The sequence below is a fragment of the Bombus pyrosoma genome, linkage group LG18 (genome assembly GCF_014825855.1).
Source record: "Bombus pyrosoma isolate SC7728 linkage group LG18, ASM1482585v1, whole genome shotgun sequence".
In the NCBI taxonomy this organism is placed as follows: domain Eukaryota; kingdom Metazoa; phylum Arthropoda; class Insecta; order Hymenoptera; family Apidae; genus Bombus; species Bombus pyrosoma.
In genome coordinates this window covers 1,881,601-1,906,989 of record NC_057787.1, presented here as the reverse complement: position 1 = coordinate 1,906,989, position 25,389 = coordinate 1,881,601, and the positions used below count along the sequence as shown (strand labels likewise).

At 32.4% G+C, this 25,389-nt stretch overlaps 7 protein-coding genes, 1 long non-coding RNA gene and 1 other non-coding gene across 21 annotated transcripts in view; 3 read left to right on the top strand and 6 right to left on the bottom strand.

Moving 5' to 3' along the window:
• The window catches only part of LOC122577306, a 71,201-nt gene extending 62,981 nt beyond the window's left edge, over window positions 1–8,220 (top strand). For both annotated transcript variants that reach the window (XM_043748563.1, XM_043748564.1), the window contains exons 4-7: window positions 1,538–1,599; window positions 1,826–1,958; window positions 2,199–2,307; window positions 3,700–8,220. In XM_043748563.1, the coding sequence (XP_043604498.1) occupies window positions 1,538–1,599; window positions 1,826–1,958; window positions 2,199–2,307; window positions 3,700–3,798 (403 nt within the window). In that variant the 3' untranslated portion in view covers window positions 3,799–8,220. The remainder of the gene's footprint in view (window positions 1–1,537; window positions 1,600–1,825; window positions 1,959–2,198; window positions 2,308–3,699) is intronic.
• LOC122577317 lies at window positions 7,931–9,014 on the bottom strand. Its single transcript, XR_006320210.1, has 2 exons — window positions 8,942–9,014; window positions 7,931–8,786 (listed from the first exon to the last, which is right to left on the bottom strand). It is a non-coding gene; the product is annotated as an uncharacterized LOC122577317 (long non-coding RNA).
• Window positions 9,015–9,044: 30 nt separating this feature from the next.
• On the top strand, window positions 9,045–18,288 carry LOC122577307 (protein AAR2 homolog). 6 transcript variants are annotated; one of them, XM_043748567.1, is made up of 7 exons: window positions 9,045–9,249; window positions 16,400–16,454; window positions 16,836–17,047; window positions 17,114–17,229; window positions 17,305–17,458; window positions 17,536–17,811; window positions 17,874–18,288. In XM_043748567.1, exons 3-7 carry the CDS (start codon window positions 16,860–16,862, stop codon window positions 18,280–18,282), a joined length of 1,143 nt encoding a protein of 380 aa, XP_043604502.1. In that variant the 5' UTR covers window positions 9,045–9,249; window positions 16,400–16,454; window positions 16,836–16,859; the 3' UTR covers window positions 18,283–18,288. The 6 variants fall into 6 exon arrangements, with proteins under 6 accessions (XP_043604502.1, XP_043604503.1, XP_043604501.1 ...); XM_043748566.1 differs by lacking the exon at window positions 9,045–9,249 and adding an exon at window positions 16,103–16,249 and having other exon boundaries at window positions 16,332–16,454; XM_043748565.1 differs by lacking the exons at window positions 9,045–9,249; window positions 16,400–16,454 and adding exons at window positions 16,498–16,569; window positions 16,655–16,731.
• LOC122577304 lies at window positions 9,718–15,841 on the bottom strand. Its single transcript, XM_043748560.1, has 14 exons — window positions 15,553–15,841; window positions 15,193–15,263; window positions 14,961–15,099; window positions 14,688–14,865; window positions 14,524–14,625; window positions 14,143–14,433; window positions 11,951–14,077; window positions 11,765–11,879; window positions 11,489–11,693; window positions 11,223–11,409; window positions 10,990–11,148; window positions 10,777–10,929; window positions 10,611–10,703; window positions 9,718–10,526 (listed from the first exon to the last, which is right to left on the bottom strand). The coding sequence occupies exons 1-14, from the start codon at window positions 15,595–15,597 to the stop codon at window positions 10,291–10,293; spliced, it is 4,101 nt and encodes a 1,366-aa protein (XP_043604495.1). The 5' UTR covers window positions 15,598–15,841; the 3' UTR covers window positions 9,718–10,290.
• Window positions 18,289–18,407: 119 nt separating the features above from the next.
• LOC122577311 (apidaecins type 22-like) lies at window positions 18,408–19,909 on the bottom strand. Of its 4 annotated transcripts, none has more exons than XM_043748577.1 (8): window positions 19,779–19,847; window positions 19,583–19,675; window positions 19,378–19,461; window positions 19,215–19,295; window positions 19,048–19,128; window positions 18,880–18,960; window positions 18,715–18,793; window positions 18,408–18,548 (listed from the first exon to the last, which is right to left on the bottom strand). In XM_043748577.1, exons 2-7 carry the CDS (start codon window positions 19,667–19,669, stop codon window positions 18,749–18,751), a joined length of 459 nt encoding a protein of 152 aa, XP_043604512.1. In that variant the 5' UTR covers window positions 19,670–19,675; window positions 19,779–19,847; the 3' UTR covers window positions 18,408–18,548; window positions 18,715–18,748. The 4 variants fall into 4 exon arrangements, with proteins under 4 accessions (XP_043604512.1, XP_043604513.1, XP_043604515.1 ...); XM_043748578.1 differs by having other exon boundaries at window positions 18,408–18,544; XM_043748580.1 differs by lacking the exon at window positions 19,048–19,128 and having other exon boundaries at window positions 19,779–19,909.
• Window positions 19,910–20,640: 731 nt separating this feature from the next.
• On the bottom strand, window positions 20,641–20,713 carry Trnav-aac. Its single transcript has one exon. It is a non-coding gene; the product is annotated as a tRNA-Val (tRNA).
• On the top strand, window positions 20,702–24,565 carry LOC122577310 (mitochondrial import inner membrane translocase subunit Tim17-A). Of its 4 annotated transcripts, none has more exons than XM_043748576.1 (2): window positions 20,702–20,722; window positions 23,896–24,565. In XM_043748576.1, the coding sequence occupies exon 2, from the start codon at window positions 23,911–23,913 to the stop codon at window positions 24,388–24,390; it is 480 nt and encodes a 159-aa protein (XP_043604511.1). In that variant the 5' UTR covers window positions 20,702–20,722; window positions 23,896–23,910; the 3' UTR covers window positions 24,391–24,565. The 4 variants fall into 4 exon arrangements, with proteins under 4 accessions (XP_043604511.1, XP_043604508.1, XP_043604509.1 ...); XM_043748573.1 differs by lacking the exon at window positions 20,702–20,722 and adding an exon at window positions 23,215–23,354; XM_043748574.1 differs by lacking the exon at window positions 20,702–20,722 and adding an exon at window positions 23,496–23,652.
• On the bottom strand, window positions 20,902–22,350 carry LOC122577308 (tropomyosin). The gene is made up of 4 exons (XM_043748571.1): window positions 22,115–22,350; window positions 21,803–22,027; window positions 21,379–21,690; window positions 20,902–21,202 (listed from the first exon to the last, which is right to left on the bottom strand). Exons 1-4 carry the CDS (start codon window positions 22,319–22,321, stop codon window positions 20,978–20,980), a joined length of 969 nt encoding a protein of 322 aa, XP_043604506.1. The 5' UTR covers window positions 22,322–22,350; the 3' UTR covers window positions 20,902–20,977.
• On the bottom strand, window positions 24,555–25,320 carry LOC122577313. The gene is made up of 2 exons (XM_043748581.1): window positions 25,034–25,320; window positions 24,555–24,959 (listed from the first exon to the last, which is right to left on the bottom strand). Exons 1-2 carry the CDS (start codon window positions 25,169–25,171, stop codon window positions 24,768–24,770), a joined length of 330 nt encoding a protein of 109 aa, XP_043604516.1. The 5' UTR covers window positions 25,172–25,320; the 3' UTR covers window positions 24,555–24,767.
• Between the last annotated feature and the right edge of the window lie 69 nt (window positions 25,321–25,389).

Below are 25,389 nucleotides of genomic sequence, written 5' to 3'. Positions count from 1 at the left end.
AAATGTACTTTTTAGAGAAATTAAACTACGTCAATAGTTCTTTGCAAAAGTCATACAATGATCACGGATTTTCTACTTTCATTGAATTTCTTGAGAATTATGCATGTGAAAAAAACATTACTTGGATTTGTTTAAAAAACCGCTTATAAAGAATGTGTAATATGTAACAGCATTTGTAAATAAATGATCGCTCGTTGTAAAATTTAAGTGTAGGATTTCAATGTGCATGAAGGGCCCGCAAAATTTATGAACCCGGCCCCGCAAAAGGTCACGCCGGCCCTGCTCTGAGAACGAGTAATTATTTATTGCGCTTGTTCGCATGAGGAAGTATCGAGGCCTTGATACGCTTCAACTTGCACGGCGAGTATCGACGTGTTACGTTATCGATGATAGACACCTCGCACAGCGAATTAGCCGCCTTTCCAGCCGAAACTATGGCAAAAGGGGGAAGAGCAGGATCTGTGTCTCTCGATGGGAGCGACCATGTTAATGTCTCGTTGCGTGGGAGTAACGGAAGCGTTGCTTAACCGTTTTAGTGGCAGCGGTTTTTAAGAATCCGTGTCGGATTGTGCCATGCAGCGGAATAGCGCTTCGTTCATTTATTTGCGAGAGATGCCGATCACGCTGCTCTTTTATTTTCGTTTATGCAGGTAGCTTACGATTATTGGAAAAAAGAAAAGTAATTACGAGAGGAACTCTGATATGACTGGCGACGAGCTATTGGCTTGGCAATTAAGTGATTGCGGATTTTTTCGTTTGGTGGTAATGAAAAATTCTGCAACCACTTAGTTGCCAACAGTTAAGTGCTCGGTATCGGGAAGCAAAAGAAGCGAACGCTTTGATGAAACGAAAACTATGGCAGTATGGCTGGCGTATGATCTGCGTTTATCGTGCATTGTTATCAACGAGTGTGTCTGAAAGACTATTGTGCGTGACCAGGATCTGTCGGTCACGTTAATTCAACGATCACAGGTCTCAATTAATTGTAAATGTTCTTCGGGTTAATCTGGATGAAACGAACCAGCATTCGGCTAATTATTCCGCTCCAAGGGCGAATCATGATTCGGTGGTACCGTTCCATGAAATCGACCGTGAGAATCCTTTTAATTACCGGGTTATTACGAGCCTTGCGTATCGATACGTTCTAAAAGCAATCGTTCCTCTCTACAGTTTTTACCTGTTCCTTATATTCTTTTCTCTTATTTTTCTTGATCTTCTTTTTTATTCTTTCTATCCGTTTTGATTTTGCTCTTCTCTCCTCTTTCTACACAGTTCTCCTATCTCCTTTTGCGCTTTTCTGTTAATAATTAAGTGTACTAATTGGGTGGTTCGAGCCATCGCGTACCTATCTGATTAATGCCCGATACTAAAAGCGGTTCGTGCCTAAAGAGTACGTTTTATAGCTTCCTGGATTTCTTGCCGCGTTTTACGGAAGTGCCGCGTACGAACAATAAAGTACCGACATGCGTTCTACCACTCTTTTATCCGGCCGATGTACAACACTGTATCTAACCAGGTTCGCTTTCTTTTCTTGCAGATGCGCCAACGGTTATATCGGGCAGAGATGCGAGTTTAAGGATTTAGATGGTTCCTATTTACGTAAGTATCTGCCGTTCTCGATTCTCTTGTTGTATTCCTGGTCGCCGCGACCAGATAGTTTTATTCCATTCTAGAGTCATGCTACATAGCAAGAGCCGAGTATAATGCACTGGGTACAATGTAAATTCAACGAACTGCCTTGTTCAATCTGCAACGCGTGTTAGAAGCAGTCCAAAGGGACAAGAATCTGTGTCCGGTAACTAGGAAAGTGACGTTTTTGTTACAGCTTCCCGGCAACGTGTAATGTTGGAGACAGCCAGCATCGCCGGTGGTGCCACGATAGCAGTATTCCTGGTCGTTATCATTTGCATAGCGGCTTACATCCACTGTAAGCGAAAGCAAAAGGAATTACGGTCGAGGTATGTAGTTTCTTCTTTTATCATTATGAATTTTTCTTCGTCTATTTATTTATAGCCTTCCTTTCTTATCTTTTTCTCACCTAGAATGATGAAAGTGATAATTAAAGCAGATTGATAATTTAGACATAGTTGATATTTAGATGAATTATAAAAAAACTGATTCTCGTTCATTTCATAAATCTTGCATGGTGGTTGATGAATGCACAAATTTCACATTCGACGTTATTTCTGTGCCAACAGTAATTGCGTCGACACGGTAGATGGTCCTGGCCGAGATCCGGAGTTAAGGCCGTTTAGCAACCGCAGCCGCTCCCTCATGATCTTCATGACCAAGAATCCTAATAGCTCGGTAAGTGTAGCACGCGTGCACCTGTATCGATACTCCTATGATTTCGCATCTTTCCACGCTTCACATGGCCTGTGGATATCTCCCGGCACGAATTTTCCTCAGCGAAATTTTTCTATACCCATTGTCCATAGCTCGCATATTATTATTTGCGAATCTGTATCAGCTATACTTTGGACACGATTTCTTAACAATTGCCGTGTCGTACAAAGTACCAAAGATCTGATACTTGGGTCGTTTAATAATATTTCCATCTATAAAAATAAATTATATATATTATATTATGTTTTATATAATATAATTATTTATATATTTAATAACACACATAAATATATATAAATATAAATGTTTCCCAGGATATATTTATATATAAATATATATCTCAGGATTTAAGAATAATATTTTCTATAAATTATTGTATATATATGATTAGTTATATCTTAATTACTTTTTTCAATTTATTGTTTAAATATATATATTTAGATTTATAAACATATATTTATATATATATACTTATATATAATAAAATCAATTTTTCCCAATTTTTTTCAATCTTTATAAAAATTTGCCAATTTTATCCAATTTTTTGACAAAATTTACCAAATTATTTAAATTTTTAAAAACTATAAAAATTAATAAATAGTTAATAAAATTATATAAAATTAAATAGTAATTTCCATCATATTTTTATTTAAAAAAAATGGAAATTACCAATATAATAATCATAATCAATATCATAATAAATAAATTAATTAATATATATATACCTATATATAATAAAGTCTATTTCTCCCAATTTTTTAACTAAATTTACCAATTTCTTCAATCTTTTTAAAAATTTGCCAATTTTATCCAATTTTTTGACAAAATTTGTCAAATTATTTAAATTTTTAAAAACTATAAAAATTAATAAATGGTTAATAAAATTATATAAAATTAAATAGTAATTTCCATTATATTTTTATTTAAAAAAATGGAAATTACCAATATAATAATCATAATCAATATTATAATAAATTAATTAATTAATATATATATATACCTATATATAATAAAGTCTATTTCACCCAATTTTTTAACTAAATTTACCAAATTTTTTCAATCTTTTTAAAAATCTGCCAGTTTTATCCAATTTTTTGACAAAATTTATCAAATTACTTAAATTTTTAAAAACTTAAATTTTTTATTTAAAATTTTATTCACAAAATTATATAAAATTAAATAGTAATTTCCATTTGTTATTTAAAAAATGGAAATTACCAATATAATAATCAGAATTAATATTATAATCAATTAATTAATATATATATATATATAGTATTACGTGGAGAGAATGATTGATCAGAGAAAGTAAAAACTTGTTCGCTAAGAACCTTTCGTTTGTGGTGTTCTCAGGCGGCGATAGAGCAGACGAGAATGCCCGGATGGAACTGCCCGGAAGCGGAGTCAATGAGAATGGCGTCCATCAGCGAAGGCAAACGTTCCAATCAATGATAGAGTCAGTCCGGTGCCTAATTCCACTACACGAACCAAGGCGTCCAGCGTAGAGATCACCGACACCACGTCGACGGAAGGGAATCACTTTCACCCAGCTGCTTTCTGTCTCCGTCCATGGATTACGTTCTCGCGGTGACGTATCAGAGAGGAAGGAAGAGAGAAAAAGAATCCATTGTGAACGTATTGCTCGACGATCGTGTACGACTTTGAAAAGCCTAGCTTCGTTGTAATTCAATGTTTATTTGTGCCTGAATTATCCGGTCGACGAGTTTCTTGAATCGTTAAGGATCGTTTGAAGAGGAAGATCGTTTAGCCCGAGTTCGAGCGGTGCGTTTCTTCACAATGGAAGATCTCGTTGGCAAGACAGCAAGAGACGATCTCGTTGGCAGCTGAAAAAATCGATATGTGGACCGGGATCCTCGGGATCGATGATTCGCGCAAGATCTAGAAAAGCGTAGGATTAAAAAGGAAATACGTAGCCAGTAACTTTAAATAGCTGGACCTGAACAGCTGGAAGAACAAAGGACAAGAAAGTAGACAAGAAGGCAAGCTTAAAAATAAAGCCTCTGCTGAATAGGTGACTCTCTTAATAGAAAGAAAAAGTAGGGAAGAGAGAGAGAGAGAGAGAGAGAGAGAGAGAGAGAGAGAGGAAAAGAGAAAAGAAGTATTTAGCGCGAACGTAACGGAGAAGAAGCATAAGTAATTTGTTCCTATCGGAGATACGAGATAGTTTAGAGCAGACAATAATAACCGGAGAATAATTACATAACGTTATTAGCATCGGTTAAGATAAATGTACCAGTTAAGTTTCGACGAATAATCCTCTGCTAAGTAGAAACGTTGCTCGTCGTAGAATATATTTCCTCGATTTTAATCGAGAAAACGCGCAGAAATAAGTCCCCTCCCCTAGATTTCACTGCTTTATTTTAATCTTCTTTTCCACAAACTCCTGTTTCCTGTATGTCCGATTTCGTTCGCTTCTTTTTTCCGTATCCTCGCGCAGAAATCGATCCTTCGATGCAAGTTCCGAGTTCAGCACAAGTTTCTTATAAACCAATACCACTGAAACGCGGAAAATAAAACGATTCGCGTATCAGAAGCGTTAACAGATGCAAAGTATTCGAAGTTCTAAATCGTTGGATGTCAGACAATTTCTCTTCTTCTACACTGGCTGATTCAGAAGGGAAGAAATTCGAAAATTCTAACCGTTTCTGACGTTCAGTTTTCTTTCTTTCAATGTGCCGAATCGTCACGAAAGTTATGCGTCACAGCGATAATACTACGTTGATTCGCGTGACGGGCCAAAACTTGATCCTATAAGTGTGTTTCACTGTAAAATGTTCGTTCAATACAGACGTAATTATTTATTGGAAAGTTTTCGTTAAGTATATGTATTTTTTGTCCGCACAATGCTGTATGTGTAACTTCGTTTAAATTCGTAATATAATTTAAATTCGGGTGGTAGGCGTTGGCGATTGTGAACGCCTTAACATGGTGAGAAAAGAAAAGAAAACGAACTCGAGGATGGTGTCTCTGTGCGACGTTAAAACCTAGCGAAAAGAAAGTAAGCCTTGTTGTAATATTCGTTAGATCGTCGATAAAAATCGATCGATTTCTCGAAGACGAATGCACGAGTCGCGGTGGCGTCGATAGCGATTGTGTTCATCGATCGATCAAGATCGGAATCGAGCGCGCTGCAGAGCAAATCTCTGTTCCTCGCCTCTCCTCTTGTAAATAGTAAATTATCCACATAGGGCCAGCCGATTCGTTTTCCGTTAAATTTATCCCAAGAAAGATTGGGCCGTTGTAGCGGACAAACTACAATTATGACGACGCTGGTTGACAGCGAGTTCCCATTTCTTTACGGTGACCATTGACAAATAAATTTATCGGGCAACGAATCGACCGGATGACAGAGTCGATTGTTCGCGCGGCGTGCTCCTCCCAATATAACCAATAGAACTATCTCCATTCTTCTTTCGAATTTTGAAAGGAGTCGAGGATACGTTTAAAACGATCGTTATCGAACGCTACCGCGACGCCATCTTAAAAAGTTCACGATATGTTATTTGTTTGATCGATCATAACCTAACACCCTGCAAGGATCGATCCTGTATTCGATGATGATTTGTACATTTGTAGATACTGTGCCGTGGAGTGAAGAAGCTTCCAAACGCTTTGAAGAAACAGAAAATGAATCGTCTAGTATACTTTTGTGTAATGTGTATGAATAATGTGTCGCGCGATCATGACCCGACGACGCTTTCGTTTCTTTGCTCGGCCACGAGCCTCGTGTTTTCTCTTTCGTTATCAAGTTTCAAAACTTGAATGACTTACAAAACGTCGTAGAGATGCAGTAAGAGCTGGTAATCTTTCTGGACAACGAAAATCGGGAAGAAGAGTCGAAAGAAAAAAACGAAGGAGAAAACCGAAGAATATGCATACGTACGTAGAATTAGAAAACGAGATAGGTTCCGAGACGAGAAACGCGTGAAGCTAGGTGGCCTAATGTGTATTTCTTTTCTTTTTTTTTTTTTTATTTTCTGTTACGGGCACGAATTCGAATCGCAACCGTACGCTGTAATTTATTATAAATAGTCGTAATTATCGTGAAGAAATCGTAGCGTGAAAATGGAAAAACTCTAATTTAATTATTCCCCGATCTTACTTCTCTCGTAACTTTGTACTTGGTTCCTAATTTATTCTTATATTATTTTCTTTCCTCTAATTATTAATTACCACGATTATTATTATTAACTTACTAATTTACGATCATTAGTTGCGATCATTTAATTATTCTCCTTTTATTATTATTATCGAACCACGATTAATCAATTTATTCCTAATACTACCGCGTATTATTTGGTTAACACGATATCTTTTAAGGACACGCACTTATTATTTATAAACGAACGAACGAACGAACGAGAGAGAGAGGGAGAGAAAGAGAGAAAAGAGTTATGTAAAAAAAAAAGAATGAAGAGAAAAAGCACGCAATTTCCGACGCAAGTGCGCCTGTGAAAACCGCATAAGACACAGGCATTCGTTGAATATCGTAGTATCTGCGTTGTTCTTCAATCGAGAAAGCCATTTTCCTACAATTCATTCAGCCAGCACACAGGTTTCTTTCCATAAATGCAACGTAGTAATTCAAGCAGTCGAACCAGCGATCGTCGAATCAACTTCTAAATACAGTTCCACTGAACGTTCGAGTAATCGCTTCTAACGATCGTAGCCGGTTCCTCGTAATTCTTCTAATTGAACGTATCGCGTTTCGAAACGCGTCAACGTGCATCGTGAGAGCGATTACTCGAACCCGTTGGTTCCGAATAATTGAGCAACGAATGGCAGATTGTTGAACACGCAGGACCTTTGAAACGTTTCATACGGGAGCGATCGCAAGAGAAAAGATTCATAGGTAGACTTTGATTGTCAGCTTCTAAACGTTAATATCGTCACAACCGAGTGATTGCTTGACCACGATCTTTCTCTTTCTTTTTTTTAATTTACATCCTATCAGTCATGGAGGGAAAACATGACTTTAATTTTTGTCGAGAGAAAAGATAAATAAACCAGAGGGAATCATCGTCGGGAGCAATGACTTGGGCTTGTGACTTAGCGATCGTTTAAGCGTAGACAGTGGTAGCATTTTAGTACATCAGACAGCGCCGTAGCCGTGTATCGCGAAGATCAAGACGAAGAAGAGAACCGAAGGGAGGGAAAGAATAAGAAAAAAAGCAGACACGAGAAGGATACGTTGCATTCGGTCGGGAGAAAGAGAAAGAAACAGAGAAAGAAAAACAGCTAAACGACGCGAAGAAATTTCGGTGAATTTTTCTTTTGGGTCAGCGTGGTCAGAGAGGTCTTATCCTAGGAGAGAGACCCGACGGGAATGGTTTGTTCCACTGACCGGTCGATCGGAATCGACTCGAGGACACTGGAATCACAAAATTCTTGGTGGGGCGCGATCATTCTGATCGACGACTGGTCAACTCTACCGTCGGCGACCGCCGCTCAGCCCGTTCGTATCCTCTTCTTTCCTTTGTTTTCTCTTGTTTGCTTCTTGCTTTTCCGTTTCCGTTTCTTCTTAATATTCTGTTTTTCCTTTCTTTCTTCTTTCTGTTTTCCTTTATTTGTTTTAATTTTTAATTTCCGGACGGAAATCTTCGCGCTCAGACGACACGCGAAAGGTCTCCAAGTGAAATTTGTTTCTTTTTTTCGTGAATTGCGTGCGCTTTATGACGGCGGATGGTAGGTACCCCGTCCGACATACCAAATCCGTACTTCCTGTCGCGATATATGCTGTTCGTTGTAAATGTACCAAAGACAATGTCGATTAACTGACAAAATAAAGGTAGTTTATTTATAAAAATGTGTGAAGAAGAATGAAAAAAAAAAAAAGAAAGAAAGAAAATGATAGAGAGAAAGGAGTGGTGTGCACGCGGATAACGCGTGTATGATCTGCTTCGAAAAAATCGAACGGTAAGAACAATGAACGAATATAACGGGGATTATGTAGTTAACAAGAGTTATCTATCCAAAGGAAAAATGCTGCTAAAGTGTCATTTAGCTAGACGAGATTGATCATTGGATTCGCAATGTTGCATCGAAACATTGTTATTATTTTTGTAAAGAAACTATGTACATGTATTAACTTAGCGTGCTCTGCGTATGGAAGCTTACGATATGTTGATTATTATTACTATTATTATTATTATTGCTATTATTATTTCTATTATTATTTCTATTATTATTATTATTATTATTGCTATTATTATCTATTTTTATTATTATCTATTATTATTACGATTATTATTATATTGAAAGGAATAAAAACTTGTACTCTTGTTTCCCGAAATGGTTAAGTAGTATAAATAAGCGAGATCGTACATGTTGCTGCAATCATCCATTAAATTTTAAACACTTTCCCGCCATTCTTCACTGATTGTTCCATAGGCTGCGCCACTGTCCTTCGCATCCCTTCCCTTACAATTAGATGATAATACGTTAGGCAAATACATGATTATAGTTGTTTAAAAAATTCTAGAACGTTTATCCTTGTATTTAAAAGAAGGAAAAGGTAAAAGAATTGATTAATGACATATAATATATATAAATAATATATATAAACATGACGTACTAAGTTTCAGCAAAGAGAGCACAATATTTAAACCTTATTTTTCGAATTTGATCACGCAGTAGTTCCAGCGTAGATTTGATCACCGTGAAACGTGTAATCTACGCATCGAAAAGTGCTATATTTAAAATATTTCGTGTTTGAATTAGTGTCTGTGTATATTAATTCAATGACAAATTGTTCAAAGAATCATTAAGTTTGGAATGACATTAAACAATTTGCGAACTTACAAATTTTTTGTAGAAACTGGTCTGATGTTTCAGCATCTATCTCACTTTAATGGCATTCTTATCTTCAATGCAATGCGTTTGGTTGGTGTCAGATATGCTATAGTGATACTAGTGAAAATGTTAATGAAATAGTGGAAAAATAATGATAACAGTTGGAGTTATTAAAAGCTGAATTTGTAACATCCATACATGATTGGCAAGATGGAATTTCAGAGAAACATTAAGGCTATACAGACCAAGAACCATCGACCTATATAAATACATATCCCTCCTAATTATAATTTAATTATAAATATTCAGTTGATCTAATCAATATTTCATCTTATTACATCTTTGCTAGTATCTCTTGTGTTTGAAAAATATGACATAATAAAAATTATATAATTGAAATTTACTCGATATGAAACAGCTTAAATCCTTTATCTGAGTTTTAATTAAAATATTTTAAGGGAACTATCATTCGAAAGACAAAATGTAGAAAATCAACTTTTTATTTCATTATATTATAACAAAATGATCTTTTTTCTATACTTTGATTCTATCTGTAGGTAAAATAAAAGGAAATAGAAAGTAAAGACATTTACATGAAACATTAAGTGCAAACAAAGCTTTGTTAATCAGTTTATGGAAGCATGTTTATTTCATGTACGAAATGGCTTCTTTGGCTTATCAAAATTATGTTATCAGTTGGAGTTCTCTTTCGCATAGTCTTCTATATGCCACGTATAATATATACATACATAATACAATACTTAAAAAAATTATTACTTAAAGTATCATACAATTTGACAAATAAGAAAAGGGAATTTCAGAGTCAGTTAAAAGAGTCAGTAATTTGTTACACTTTTAAACTATGCATGCAGAAATAACAAAGGAAACATTATTTCTGTTTTTTAGGATCATGTAACAAAACGTCATAAAAAGAACTGATAATAATTGCCGTGATTAATAGAATAACACGATCTTTGATTAAAAAAAATTAAATAAATTCGAGATTAACGTAACCTTAACAGAAAAACCTAAATGTGTTTAAGAATAATGGAAAAATTCAGAGTTTTGAATAATCTAAATTATCTTACAATAAATATCACATGATTTCCCGATTTGTTCATATTAAAAAAACTATGCATTATGTTTTATTTTTTTCGAAATAACGAACAATTGTCTGTTTTTTCTTAAATAAGCTTTCCAAAAATCTGGGTCACGCGCATTAAATAATCCACTGATCTGTTCCATGGTTCGATCATGCAATGGCACAGATGGAGTCCACTTTAACGTATTCTGTATCACTTCATCAAATTTATGCCTCGATAAACTCAACAATGCCGAGAAAACTCCTTCTTTTTGCTCATCCGATCCTAGTTAAAAATATTAATTGTTTGTTAATAACTGAATTTTCTATTACATTTAAAACACGAATAAAATAAATAACAACAGTATACCTTCATCGGAATTGATTAAATCGCACAGTTGTTCTACAATTTGACCAACTAAATTATTTGTATCTTCTATTGGGAATACACGCATCAAATTACCTGCATTTACGAGTATTGTAATAGAAGTTATAATTTAAATATTTAAATGGAGTTTATTAAATTTTAAATTTACCTAATAAAGAAAACGCTCGATATGTGCTCGGAAATTTCGAGTTAATTATCATAGATAACAATGCACCCTTAATAATGTTTGTGTGCGTCCATCTAGTTCCTTCTCTTTTTGCAAGAAGTATAATAGCGGTTTCTACTTCACTATCATTTCTTTCTACAAATTGATCAAATTATATTTAGGCAATAAATTAAAAGTACTATAATTGTTTCTTACCTTGAAGTGCAGTCAAAAGTTCTTTGAGTAAATCTTTCGATAATGTTCCCATTGGATATTTGTAGAACATTGACACCAAATTTTTTAAGGCATAAAGTTTAGGATAGTCCATAGCTTGCTGCGCCATAATTAAATGTGCCATACATTTTGGCAATAATCCTGTATACATAATAAATAGTTACAATAACGAAATAAAAATTTGATTTTGAAATGATTTAAAAAATTACACATACTATTAGTACTTGTTTCGTTATTTGGAAATACTTCTGGCCAAGAAGTGAATACTGTATATAAAATAAGTATTGCATGAACTCCCAAACAATACAAAGCATCGCAACAAAATATCCTCATTTTTTCTCGATCCTTCTTAATTCGTGCTAAAACCGTATACATTCTAGCAAGAGATTCTACTGCATATCTCTAAACATAAAATTAATTAATTGTTAATTGTACTCGTTAATGTTGCATTACATATGAAAATAGTAGGGAAAAGCCAAACCTCTATTGCTTGATTAAGTCTAAAAAGTTTGTACTCTATGCCAACTTGAACAAATTGAAATACAGTGGGAACTGATTTTTCTAGGTCAATTAATAATGCTGCTATTCTTTGTTGTGCTTTCGTCATTAACGGTGCAGGTGGTGTATAACTATTATCTAAATTTTTGTTATGTTCCTGTTCTGTGCTTAAGAATTCTATAATTCCTCTAAAATCATATGGTATATATTAGTAATTAGTCATGTTAAAAATTAATTGCAAATATGATGTGATACTAACTTTGCTATAATACGAGAACTACAGGTAAATTTCAGTTTTTCAATCACATCCCAATGTATGGAACTCTGCCAATCATTATCTACCAACCTTTGCAATTGTTTACTCACGAATTTATCTAAAATAAATAAAGCATATTTTAGATAATCCCACATGTTTTAAAAAATCTGTTAGCAGAAATAATCTTACCTGCCATTAGACCGATATGTAAAAACTTTTTATTATGCATATTCTTATTCTTCTTAGTTGGATTATTATTAATATGTTTTTGCAATATTTTAAGTAGACAGTACGATTTTAGTTCATGTTCTATAGCAGAATTTTCCTGTGTAATACAAACATTCGTGCATGTTATTTCTTCAGTGCATAAATTCCTTTCATTTATATTATTTATCTCTGAAGTATCAGTGGAAGACTTGTCATTAAAATTTAATAATTCTTGTTTGCTCGTACTATCTGTTTTGTTGATTTCTTTTACATCTAGAGAATTATTTTCACATACATGTTTTAAATGCTCGTCATTCTTATTCAAATCAGTCTTTTTCTCATCCAATTCGATTATCCCTCCCAAAGAATTAGTATTGGGTGTAGTATCAAATAGACTATAATTACTATTTGTTTTGAATGTTATGTTTGTATCTTGTCCATGTGTCTTGTTTCTTACATTACTTGATAAATTTTTAATATCGGTAACTGGTATTTCGTGAACAGGATCTCCTACAATATTTTCAGTACTGCTAGAATGTGCCTTCGAAGAAATTAATTGAGTTTTTTGTATATTATTACCACAAATTTTTTGTAACTCATTATTATCCCCTTTCAATTCATTTAAATCAGTACAGTTGGCATTTTCTAAATCTTTTACTAATTGTTTCTTGAACTCTGGAACATCGTTTAATTTCTTCTGTTTAATCATTGCGTTCTTAGGTATGTGTGCAATGCGAGGTTTCTTTTTAGGTATACAATCATCCTTTCTGACTACTTGAGAATTATTGTCTAAACCTTTTTGTTTTTCAGATATATTACCATTTTCATGCTCATAATTGTGCATATCTTGATGTTGCAACACATTTTGACATGTTTTTATGATTTTACTATTCTTCTTTAAATTTTGTATTTTCTTCATCAACTTTGATCGAGTAACGGATTTTCTAAATTCGCTTTCACTTACTTTCCTTTCCTTTGTAGAATTGTGAGTATTAAAATTATTTCTTTTAGTCCGAGGTATTAAGCTATCAGATTGTGGCGTTTCTGACATGTCTGTATTTATAGTATTAGTTTTTTTAATTGGTTTTATCGGGGATTCGTTTACCGGTTTAATATGCTCAATAGAACATGATTCATTTTCCATAGAAAATTTTATTTCTGTCGCGCTTTTATGCTCTGTTAGTGCCGAATATATGTCCGTATTTGCTTCAGATCGGATCAGTTTACCAGATTCAATAGAATCCGATAATATTCCTAAATCTGTTTCACCTCCTACTACTATTTTTGTTTCAGCTTCATTTCTATTCATATGATCAGAATTTGAAGATAAGCTAGATCTTCTTATACGTAATACGCTTTTAGACTTTACATTAATATTTGTTTTACTACCACCAGTCAACTCTTCTATGTCTTCTGTATTATGTAACAAATTATCAGATTTTCTGAGCAACGAATGTCGATATTTGCACTTCTTGGACTTTTTCTTAAGAGAAGTTCGTTCAGTTTTGTTAACAATTGATTCAATTTTCCAAAAACCAGTATACACATTTTGTAGTCTTTTGCATTTTAATCGAGATAATTTCCTCAATGTTTTATGCAATTTTTTTGTTTCTTTTCTTCTGTAAGCGTCCATCAGTTTTCTCAATATATTGAAATTAAATTGTATAGAGTTATTCATATTGTACATACTACAAGCATGATGATGATGTTGACAACAACTATTGTTTTGATTTAAGCCCTCTTTATTTAATTTCTCGTTCATTTCCATTTTCATTTCCAACGTATTGACTTTTTTTTGCAACAACCTAAATGATAACGGAGACGTTACCTTATTCTCACAATGATTATCCTGATTAGTTGTATTCGGATCTGTCCTTGATAACGGATTAAGTGGCGTCAATCCGATATAGTATGTATTTGGATCTATTAAATTTGATGTCGGAGGAAAAGTATTACAATAATCCGGGCGACCTAACGAAATCGTATGGGGCGTTAATAGACTTGTTGGAATAAACTCTACACGATTGTTCTGATTCGGTAAATGCTGCGAAGAAGTGTCCGATAATGTTAACAAAGTTTCAGTTTTACATTGTTGTCCATTCTTTATATCTAAAAGTATATGAAATTATTAAAATATATTTCATATACTTATTAAAACATATTTCGATTTATACCTATTGAAGGTTGTAATGGAGATGGAGATCTTTTTGGTGGAGATGTAAATCTTTTTGGTGGAGATGAAATCTTTTCAATAAGTTTTGGACATGAATTGCTCATAATTTGGCATATTTTCTCAAGGGGAGGTGGATCTAACAGAATATCACAATTGTCACAAAATATAGGATATAAGGCATCCTTGATATTATAAAAATTGTCGCTTAATACACTTTTATCTACGACTTCCGGATTTTGCATTATCATGTTTCTAGTCAATGTATTAGTTCCAATATCCCGTAACTTTGCTTCTATAAAATAAATTGAATTTAAAATATTAAATTATTATTAAAAAATATTTTTAAAACAATTATATTAATTCTCCAACTAAATTAACTTACTATTTTCATTTCCTATAGAAATTTTCTTTTCCATTTTTTTAATTTTTGTATTATAGGATTTTTTTACATTTTTTAACTCCTGTTCCAATTCCTTGATTCTTACTGCAAGAGATAATCAAATTACTAAGCTACATAGAATATTTAAATCCACTTTATAAAATTACCTTGAAGTGAGGATTTTTCTAAGTCATATTGTATTATCTTGTGATTTTGATCTTCTTCTATGTCCTTTATTTTACATATTAATTGTTGTATATGCTGCTGATCAGCTGCTGCCCTGACTTTAGCTTCATTTACTTGTGTAGTCAGAGTTTCAATACTTTTTTTATATTCTGTATTTTGCTGAGAATTATATATTAATAATGCATGACTAAGAGGAAGAAAGGTAATATTTTGCAGGATAAGTATTTTATATTTACATATATTCTTTTACTTACAAGTTCCAATTTAATAATTTTTGCTAAAGCAGAATTGTAATTATATTTTATTTCTTTCATATCTTTATTTGTTTTATCTAACTCTTGCTTTAATCGTTCACATTCTCTTGTTTTATCATTATATTTTTTAATTAATTCACTAAAAATAAGCATTTTGTTAATATTAATTAAAAATGATGACAGATGTAAATATACATATAAAAATACATGATTAATATGTTAATTTACTTACTGAGTACCAGCAATTTTCTTTTTTAACAATAAATAGGACTGCGTTAATTTGTCTACATTGGAAATATCCTCCTTAAATGAAATAAATAACAAACGACAATTAAAATTATTAAGAATCAGAATTTAAAAATGGCATAACAATAACTATAAATTTTATTAGTAAATATTTCATATTACACTCGTATTAAAGTGATGTATTTCATTTGACTAGAGTCCTAGATTAGAATTGATTAGAATTCAGATTAAATTTTTATTAACTAATAGGATAGAATTAAACGGTATTATAACCTCGAACTAACCTAAATAGTCGATACTATTAAATTTGATTTAAAGTAAAAACTTCTGAGAATAAAATACTCACTTGAGCGGTTTCATCTGTTTTCAAATCCGAAAGATTAACGTCCATGGTAATTAAAATGACAATTAGTAATATTTGTTTTAAAATTATTTGTATTTGTGAATGCCGATCAAGGAACACGTTTATGCGGCGTTCAGTTTGATGTTCACAATTCCGGCTAGGGACTCTAATATTTATGATACAAATTATAATAAAATTTCTATATAATGTAATGACATTATATACAGATGTGTAAAAGATTTTTTATACGTACTATATATATATATTTAACTTTTTTTATTTAACCTTTAACTGTTTTTGTATGCTCATGCAGTTTTGTATGTTTTTATAATAACGAACTTTTAATAGTATTATATTATAATACATAGTAATATAATTAGTATATATTATAATTATATCAGGCATAAATTTTAATATAGATACATATATATTTCCTTTTTCAAGATACAATATGACAATTATGGTTTTTCAATACACTCGAAATCTGCCGCGCTTTCTTGTTAAATTTTGCGCATCGCTTCACTCCGTTTATTTACGATGCCATTCTTTTCTCTCCTTCCATATTCTACTAATTAGTACACTATATAGAATTAATTCGTATGGTAATTGCCGAATTGAGTCGGTGTGATTTGTTATTGAAATTGATAAACATTATCGATGGTTCTGTATATATGTAGCATTTCTAGTCCAACTTCCCTTAGTAAGGAAAGATTTATATCAAAAATTCTGTTTCGATATAGAATTGATAAAGAAATAGGATTAAACTAATCTAAAGTTTATAGTTTTTATATAAAACAGATTTGAAGCTCGGTACAAGCGAAATAAAAGTATGTACATATGTATTTCTTAGAAATGGTGGAGGCAGCGATGGCCAATTAACAAGGGAATAATCTACGTTGTACATTGTATGTATACGTATATAGTGGTTTCCTACTCTATAATACATTGTTCATGTACGATAGAAAATAGAATGACAGACTGACCGCTTGTGTATACTAAACGCTTACAAGAATATTTTGGGTAAACTGCAAAATTTTTGTATTAATTTGGAAGTAACAGTGTTGTAAACGATTAATTTAAAGATGGAAACAAAATATCTTTCTAGCACCTTTTATTCAACAACGTTCATATATATCTTGTTACTCCAGTAAATAAATATAAACTTATTTTCCAACTGTTTAGGTAAATGCTTGGTACTAACGTAGTAATACATAAATGTAAACGATTTATACAAATATATAAATTTCCATACGATTTATATGTGAAAAAAACCATTTATTACTCAGATTTTACAGTTTTATTAATTAATCATGGGAAGCAAAGGAATAGAGATGGATCAAATTTTAGCCCAGAGGCTTCTCGTTGAAGGTGCTACATTAGTTATGCTGGATGTACCTGTTGGCACAGAGTTTGGTATTGATTTAAAATCCTGGAATACAGTAGGTAGTTTTAAAGGGATTAAAATGATCCCACCAGGATTTCATTATGTACATTATAGGTAAATTTGTCGTAGTTATGCTTTTCTTATTTATAACGTAATATTTATATATTTATATTCTTTAAGTGCTGTAGATGAATTTGGAGAAGCAACACCTAAAGTTGGCTTTTTTCATATATTTAAAAAATCTGAATTTCTAGTGAAACGTTGGGACGCAAAAGAAGAAGATATAAGTTCAGAAAGTATGATAGCACTTAATGTACTAGAATAATATTAAAAGACTTCATTATTAATAAAATCTAATTTTTCATACAAAGCTATAGAAGAAGAAATGGTTGAAAGGTACAAGAGCAATTTGAAAGATTTAGATAGATTTCTAGGATGTTACCCTTATGATATATGGAAACAATGGAAGGAATTAACAAATCATATTACCTCGCCTCTTGTTGAACGTTGTTCACCCATATGTGGGTATGTTAATAAGTTTTATAAATTATTAATTGTCTTTGCTATATTTATTCTTTTATTAACAAATTTCTGTATTTCAGCTTTGTAAGGTCAGCATTAGAATTAGAATACTGCACTGATGCTGCAAGACCAAGAGGTGGAGAATCAAGTTCGAAAAGAAGAAGGAGGAGTGGAATTACCATAGAAGAGAAGGAAGATGAGCTTCTTCCTGATATGAAACCTAAGCCTGGAACAGAACTTCGACTTTCAAAAATACCTTGTAAGCAATATCCAGATGGAGCATCACCAACTGAGATTACAAAGTATTCTTTGGATACAAGTTATGCATTGGATACTCTTCTTAAGAAATTGACGCTGTAAGTGATTAATTAAATATTTGTTTCAGAATTTTATAACCTACCTATTAATATCTTTACAGTCCCATAGAGATAATTGGTGAAATGGAGTTGGCATTTGTCTGTTTTCTTGTTGGACAAAGTTTTGATGCCTTTGAACATTGGAAGAAACTTGTATCTCTTATTTGTGGAGCCGATTGTGCGATATCACAACGTCGCGCAATTTACATTGAATTTATGAAAGCATTAGAAGTTCAATTGATGCACGTACCCGAAGACATACTTTGTGACATTGTAGCCAATAATAATTTTGTTTATCATAATTTACGCAAATTGTTCGCAAATATTGAAATGAATTCTGAATTAGATGGACGTTTAAAATCTTATACAATGAGATTTAGCGGACGATTGTCTATAAAATTCTTGTGGGATTTTTCTAATTTGCAGGAAGAAACTGAAGATGAAGCGCCGGTTGTTGTTTCGTTAGAATAAGCTTGTATATTTGTAATTAGTGCAAACATATAGTTAATGTATAATATAAAACGTATATTCTTACTTCTTGTACATATAGATAATGTTTATATGTATAAATAAGGATTGATAAATACAAATTTTCCTACATTTTAAAATAACAACCAATTTTATTGTGAAGTCAAGTACATCTTACAGAGTATTAGGTTAAACTATTTCAATTCGCCTCGGGTATATTAAGGAAATAATGAATACTTCTTCAAGTATTTCATGCACATTCAGCCTGGCTAAAAAGTAAATTGAATACATTACATCGCGCTTGATATCATTATATTATATTATATATTATTATACTATACTATACTATATTGTATTATACTGTATATAAAAACTTTCAGTAGGAAATATATTGTCAGTTATGACATAACCGATTGATATTTAATTAATATGTACCGGATATGATGTATGGGTGATGTATGCGCACTGATCAGTTATTTAGTTCCGGATCTGCATCAGCTTCACGACGAAGACGCTGAGGAGAGTTAAAATTAAATTTAATCAAACAACCCTACTACCGACAGTTATCATATAAACGATTGATATCTAATTAATATTTACCGGATGTGGTGGACGTGGTGGTGGAATGTACACTGGTCGGTTGCCTGGTTCCGGTTCTGGATCAGCTTCACGACGAAGGCGCTNGAGGAGAGTTAAAATTAAATTTAATCAAACAACCCTACTACCGACAGTTATCATATAAACGATTGATATCTAATTAATATTTACCGGATGTGGTGGACGTGGTGGTGGAATGTACACTGGTCGGTTGCCTGGTTCCGGTTCTGGATCAGCTTCGCGACGAAGGCGCTGAGGAGAGTTAAAATTAAATTTAATCAAACAACCCTACTATCGACAGTTATCATATAAACGATTGATATCTAATTAATATTTACCGGATGTGGTGGACGTGGTGGTGGAATGTACACTGGTCGGTTGCCTGGTTCCGGTTCTGGATCAGCTTCACGACGAAGACGCTAGATAAAAATTACCAAAAAATTTAGTATAGAACACTGTCATTGTACATTAATATTTAAATACTGATATTTAAATAGTTACAGGATTAATTGGTGGGAGAGTTATAGGTCGGGGTGGTCGATTACTTGGTTCTGGTTCCGGTCCAGCTTCTCGACGACGACGGAGCTGTGGAAAAAAAACGATTTAATATTGGTTCTTATACTTGACTCAATTATTTTCTTATCATGTAATTTTTAGAATAAGTATATCTGCTCTAATTAACTATGGACATATTCTCTAATGTTACCTCAGTTTTACGTGCATTTGGGATTGTGGTGGTAGATGCGGCTACCACAAAGGTAATAGCCAGAATGGCGAAGATAAAGTTCTTCATGATTTTCTATATGAAAATAATGTAATTTAGTTGCGTTTACATCTTTGAATATTTTTACAAATATTTTTTAATAAAATAATTACTGGTATTTATATGGTGTGTATCTTACCTGATTAACCAGTGGTCAGACCTCTGAATGAGAAGTCACTGATATCGAATGTACAGTTCCAGTGTTACAGTTTACGAGTTGCATCGTATTTATACGAACTGTTAGACGTATCAGTCTTTGTCTTCGTGAAAGTTCAAGGCTTCATAGTACTTTGGGAATCACCGACTGCGCACAACACATGCATGATAACGAGAATCTCTTTTTATTCTAGCTTTCCTTTAGTCATGTTGCTGTTTCAACAAAGTTATGAATTTTTCTTCCATTCTTTCTTATTCTTTCACAACTTATTTACTGTTATTATAGAAGTCAAGTTTATAGTCCAATCATATTTTTCCATTAGATCAAAACAGTGGCACATATTTATATTTACCACATTTTAGGTACTTGTATTGGCTGTTACAAAATACTATCACAGACTATTTAGCATTTTTTGAAAAGAAAGCCTTTACTATATAAAATTATTTGAATCATTGTATCATATTATAAGTCGAAGTGCATTGTTTGGTTAAGGCGCACCAAATGTGATTCTTATTCATTTGTGAAAGTACACATGTATACATGCAGACCAGTGCAAGAGGGAATTACCGCGAATGATAGTAAGAATAAACATAAGTTTCTCTTCCTTGTGTTCTTAGAAAATCCATCTCACTTTTACAAATGATTTATCTTTTCTAATCTGTTATAATTATTTATGTTATTCGTTCTGGGATTTTCTAGTATTTTAAGTTTTAAACTTCCTCAGGGCTTAAACATTTTTATAAATTACAACCAAAATAATATTCTGATAAGTCAAATTTATGTGACAGAAACTTCTACTGATTTTATGAATTGTTTAATTCCCTCTTGGTTTTCTGCAAAAAAATGTTTCCGCCCGGGATCGAACCGGGGACCTTCCGCGTGTTAGGCGGATGTGATAACCACTACACCACGGAAACAGATGGAAGGTGCTTTTTATAGTTTTCATTTATTGATATTTTTCACAACATATTTTTTAAGTAATCTTTATGTATGTATGTATTAAAAATTCTCTACTAAAACACATATCAAATATATTTATATCTATAATTTCACTCATTCTCAGCAAAGGAGTAGGTTAAGAGGTATAAAAATATGTAGCCGTAAATTATTTTTGAACAAAGTTTCTATTTTATACAAATTATAATAATTACAAAACAATTCAGCGAGTTTAAGATACTTCCTTATTTAGGAGACTGTACGTTAGCCTCAAGGGCTCGTTTCTCTTCTGATAATAATGAAACCTTCTCTTCATACTTTTCTCGTAAATCTCGGAAAAGACAAAGCTGCGTCTCGTATTCTTTTTTCAAATCTGCATTTAATTTGACCGCGGCATCCATTTTGTTAATCATCGTATTATATCGTTCACGTTCCTCAGAAATTCGGACTTCCATGTCATCAACCTCTGCCTATAACAATGGCAATAAATATTCACTTAATTTTCTTTGTCGTTTCTAAAAATATAATTCTTTGAATAATTTAACCAAATTGTTTTAAATGTGATAATCATTCGATTGGCAGACCTTATGATGATACTGATCATATTTTACTGATTACATTCTACTTATTACATTTCACTGATTACCTGCAAATGCTTTACTTCCATATTACGAATTTGCAACAGACTTCTGGTGAGAGACTCTACTTCCTTCAGTGAAGTCACCTGATTATTCAATGCGCTAATTTGCTTCTCCTGATTAGACACAGTACGAATTCGATCTTCTAATTGCAGCGAAGTTTGAATAAGTTTACCCTTTAACTGATCCACCATTCGACGAAGCATGACCTCGTTACCTTCACCCTTCAGCAGGGCATCGTACGTCGCCTGCAACTCCGTCAGTTTTTTTTCTGCGCTTTCCAACTTCTTTTGATAAGAGTCTCGTTCGTTGGCCGCTTTCTGTAAATAGAAAAGAATTTATCATAGCTTTATTATCGTTCATAAAAATTAAGATTTGATAAAACTTATTACCTATTATTATTCTTTTCTGTTTTTGTACATAAAATTTTACCTGCACTTCTTCTTTTAATTTCGATATTAAAAGTTCGTGTTCAGTTACATTGTTATCGTTTCCTATTACTGATTTATCGTTTTCCGGTTTAATCGGATCGATCATGTCAGTAGGTGCACTTTGCTCTTCCGGTTTCTCAACATCAGCATTTCCGTCTTGTTTTGTCACGAAAAAAATATCTCCGGCGCCTATGGTCGTTTCTTGCTGAATTTCCGGAATATTTGGCTACAAAAAGAATTCACAATTTTACGAAACTAACACTTGATTATTCTAAGTTCCATTATTATCCGTATGTAGAAACATTTAACTTACAGATGACACATTTTGCTTCGTTTCAGATGTTGTGCTATCCTCCACTTCTTTTTCTAGAGACTTATTCACAGTTTCACACACAATTTTCATATCTTCAACGACATTCGCATTTACTTCTTTTGCGGACATCTCTATTGTTTTATCTTCTATGCAATTCGAAATCTTACAGTCAATATCTTGCGTGGGTATATTTTGATTTTCTACCATGACGACTGATGTATCTTTTACATTGTCTTGTTGACCTGACTTTGCCATTTCAGATAGACAAGAGTCTGGATCAGTGGTTGATTTAAGAGTCTCGTTGTCTGACATTTTTATCTGCAAGAAACGTCACTTTTATATGTTGCACACGAAGCATACGAAACATAGGAAAAGCGAATTTGTTTCTGATGTATTTTCACTGTGTTCATTATTATTTAACTGGTCAAATAATTTTTATCGTTAGGCACGAAATAATTTCCTATTCTTATAATTTTATAGTCTATCGACTGTTTGGGTGACAATCGAAATTCTAAAATGTTACGTATAATCTGTTTTACTTAAATTTAGTTCTAGTATATGAGTCGTAGCTTTGAATTGTCAGTTATGTTATAAGATCGATTTTATTAATTACCGGGAACTTAAAATACAATGGAATACGTGTTAAAAAATGATGTTTCCCTTTAAATACGAAACTTCTTGTCACACAAAAGCGACTGGATATCCAGGACTAATGAAAAGTATGATGTATTTTTGGACATTGTCTGCTAGTTCTATTTTAAACTATCGTAAACGTGTGCCAGTCTAGCATTCAACAAACTGCTAGTCGTATTGTATTTAAAGCAAGTACATGACATAAAACTTGTCGTTGATTATTCGTTCGAATTATAAGTATGTTCTGGATTGTACGATTATTTATGGGAACAAAATATATCTATACGAGAAGATATTGCTACAGTAGTTTCATTACGAAATATCATGCACTGTGAGACAGAATTAATGCATTATTTGTACAAATGAATTCGAACGTAATTATGAAAAGTGTAAACGAAAAATAATTTAACGAAATGATAAAATATATCTCAATTGTTTTCGAAAAGTCATTTATTACATTAAATTGATAGACATCTCGTTATTCTTACATAATCAAAGAAAAGCTTTTATTTGTATGAAGGTTCATTAACATAGTTACATTCACCACAGTGTCGCGCTCGAGGCATCTTTTTCCTCGGCATTCTAATTATTTGAAACAAATTTTATGGTAAATACGTAAAAAGATTTTATTTTTATAATAAGATTAAGATTTTTTATAAATGCACTGCAATCTTTCGTATTGTTATGTACATGTTAATCGAGTGTGCACGAGATCTAGTCCCATAACCTCACTTATATCATGTATTACTTTTCCCACGTTTCTTCATCTCTCCTATTTAAATACACATAGATATATTGCTTTTACGTAACATGTTTGTATAGGAAAATTGAATGTAAAAAGAATGTTCCAGAAATATTACTGTCAGTATAAAATTCAAAAGAGCTAGCAGTAAAGGTTACTTTTAGTGAGTCTTTTCATACTTTTTACATGAAATCAAAAACATATTAAACATTTATACATGATTGTTACAATGTATTAAGTACTGCCTTTTTTTCTTTCTCCTTAATAACAATGATCATACATACATGTATTATTTATTTAATAATGTATAAAATGTGGTAAAACCATAATAATATGATAGTTATTACCATTATTTGCAACTGTTAGTACAAAAAGATATGTGTATTAAATAAACTTCTTCTTACAGAATATCAATTAAGGAATGGAAGAATACGCAAGAGAACCATGCCCATGGCGTATAATAGATGACTGTGGTGGTGCATTTACCATGGGTGCTATTGGTGGTGCAGTATTTCAAAGTATTAAAGGATTTCGTAATGCACCCAGTGGAATAAACAAAAGAGTCCTAGGAAGCCTTATAGCTATTAAGCAGAAGTCTCCTATTATTGCTGGAAATTTTGCATTATGGGGTGGTATGTTTTCTACAATAGATTGTACTTTGGTTCATCTTAGGAAGAAAGAAGACCCATGGAACTCTATTATCAGTGGAGCAGCTACTGGTGGAATACTAGCAGCAAGAAATGGTTTACCAGCCATGGCTGGTAGTGCAATTATTGGAGGAGTGTTATTGGCTTTAATAGAAGGTGTAGGAATATTTATTACCCGTTTATCTGCGGAACAATTCAAACCTCCATCGTTCGCTGAAGATCCAAGCCATCTGAGACAAAGTCATCCATCGTAAAACGTATAAATATCTAGATATATTTTAAATTACACTCAACTAATTAAGTACAAATGTTTCATATTCTTTGAAACAATAGTAGTTGACAACTATCATATTGCCAGTACATCAAATTTGTATAGACAATTCAGTCTCTTGATTTAAGAAATATAATAATAGTTTGGTTTCTATTTAATTCTGATTTTGTACTTTTATTGAATTGTTAATAAGATAAAGCACTTAACATAAATATAGTAGAAATTCATTAATGAGAAACATATTTATAAAATTGACATACTATTTAGTTTCATTATTTGTAAAGGAAATAAATTATCAGATTTAACTAAATTATCATTATAGTGTAATGCAATACAATTTTCTTAAGTTAAAATCTCATTCTAATCATCTTCATCTTCCATTTCTTCCTCGTAATACCTGGAAGTTGAGGGCACAGCTAAGTCTAACGATTTGCTTGTAGAGTCTTGTTGATTAACATTTGTTGACTGATACTTGATACTTTGTGGAGGAGACTCAGTTTTTGTACCTTTTAATGATTTGTTCACTAATCCCAATAAATGAAGTTGTTCCACCTAAACATTTTATCATATGAAATGTTTTCCAATATTAAAACAGATAAAAAAGGGATTGTAAATATTATATTTACCTGCAGACTACTTATTTGACTATCAATTTTTGCTAATATATTTTGAAGAAGTTCTTTTTCTTGTATTAATTCTCTTTGAAAAACGAGTAAATCGCTGGTACTTATTTTTATATTGCTAAAATCATCGATTGTCGTCATTTTTGTTAGTGTTATTTCATTATTTTTATTTTTAACGAAATCAATAATAAAATGTAAACTTTATAGTAACAAGATACGCTAAAGTATCAAGTTCACGTAATTTTAAAAATTCACTCTATGTAAATAATAACCTGTAACTTAATGTTTGAAGGTTATGGTTTTGATAATGGATTTCAATGTTACCAACTTGACGTGTGAGTAAATGCTGGCTATTGTAT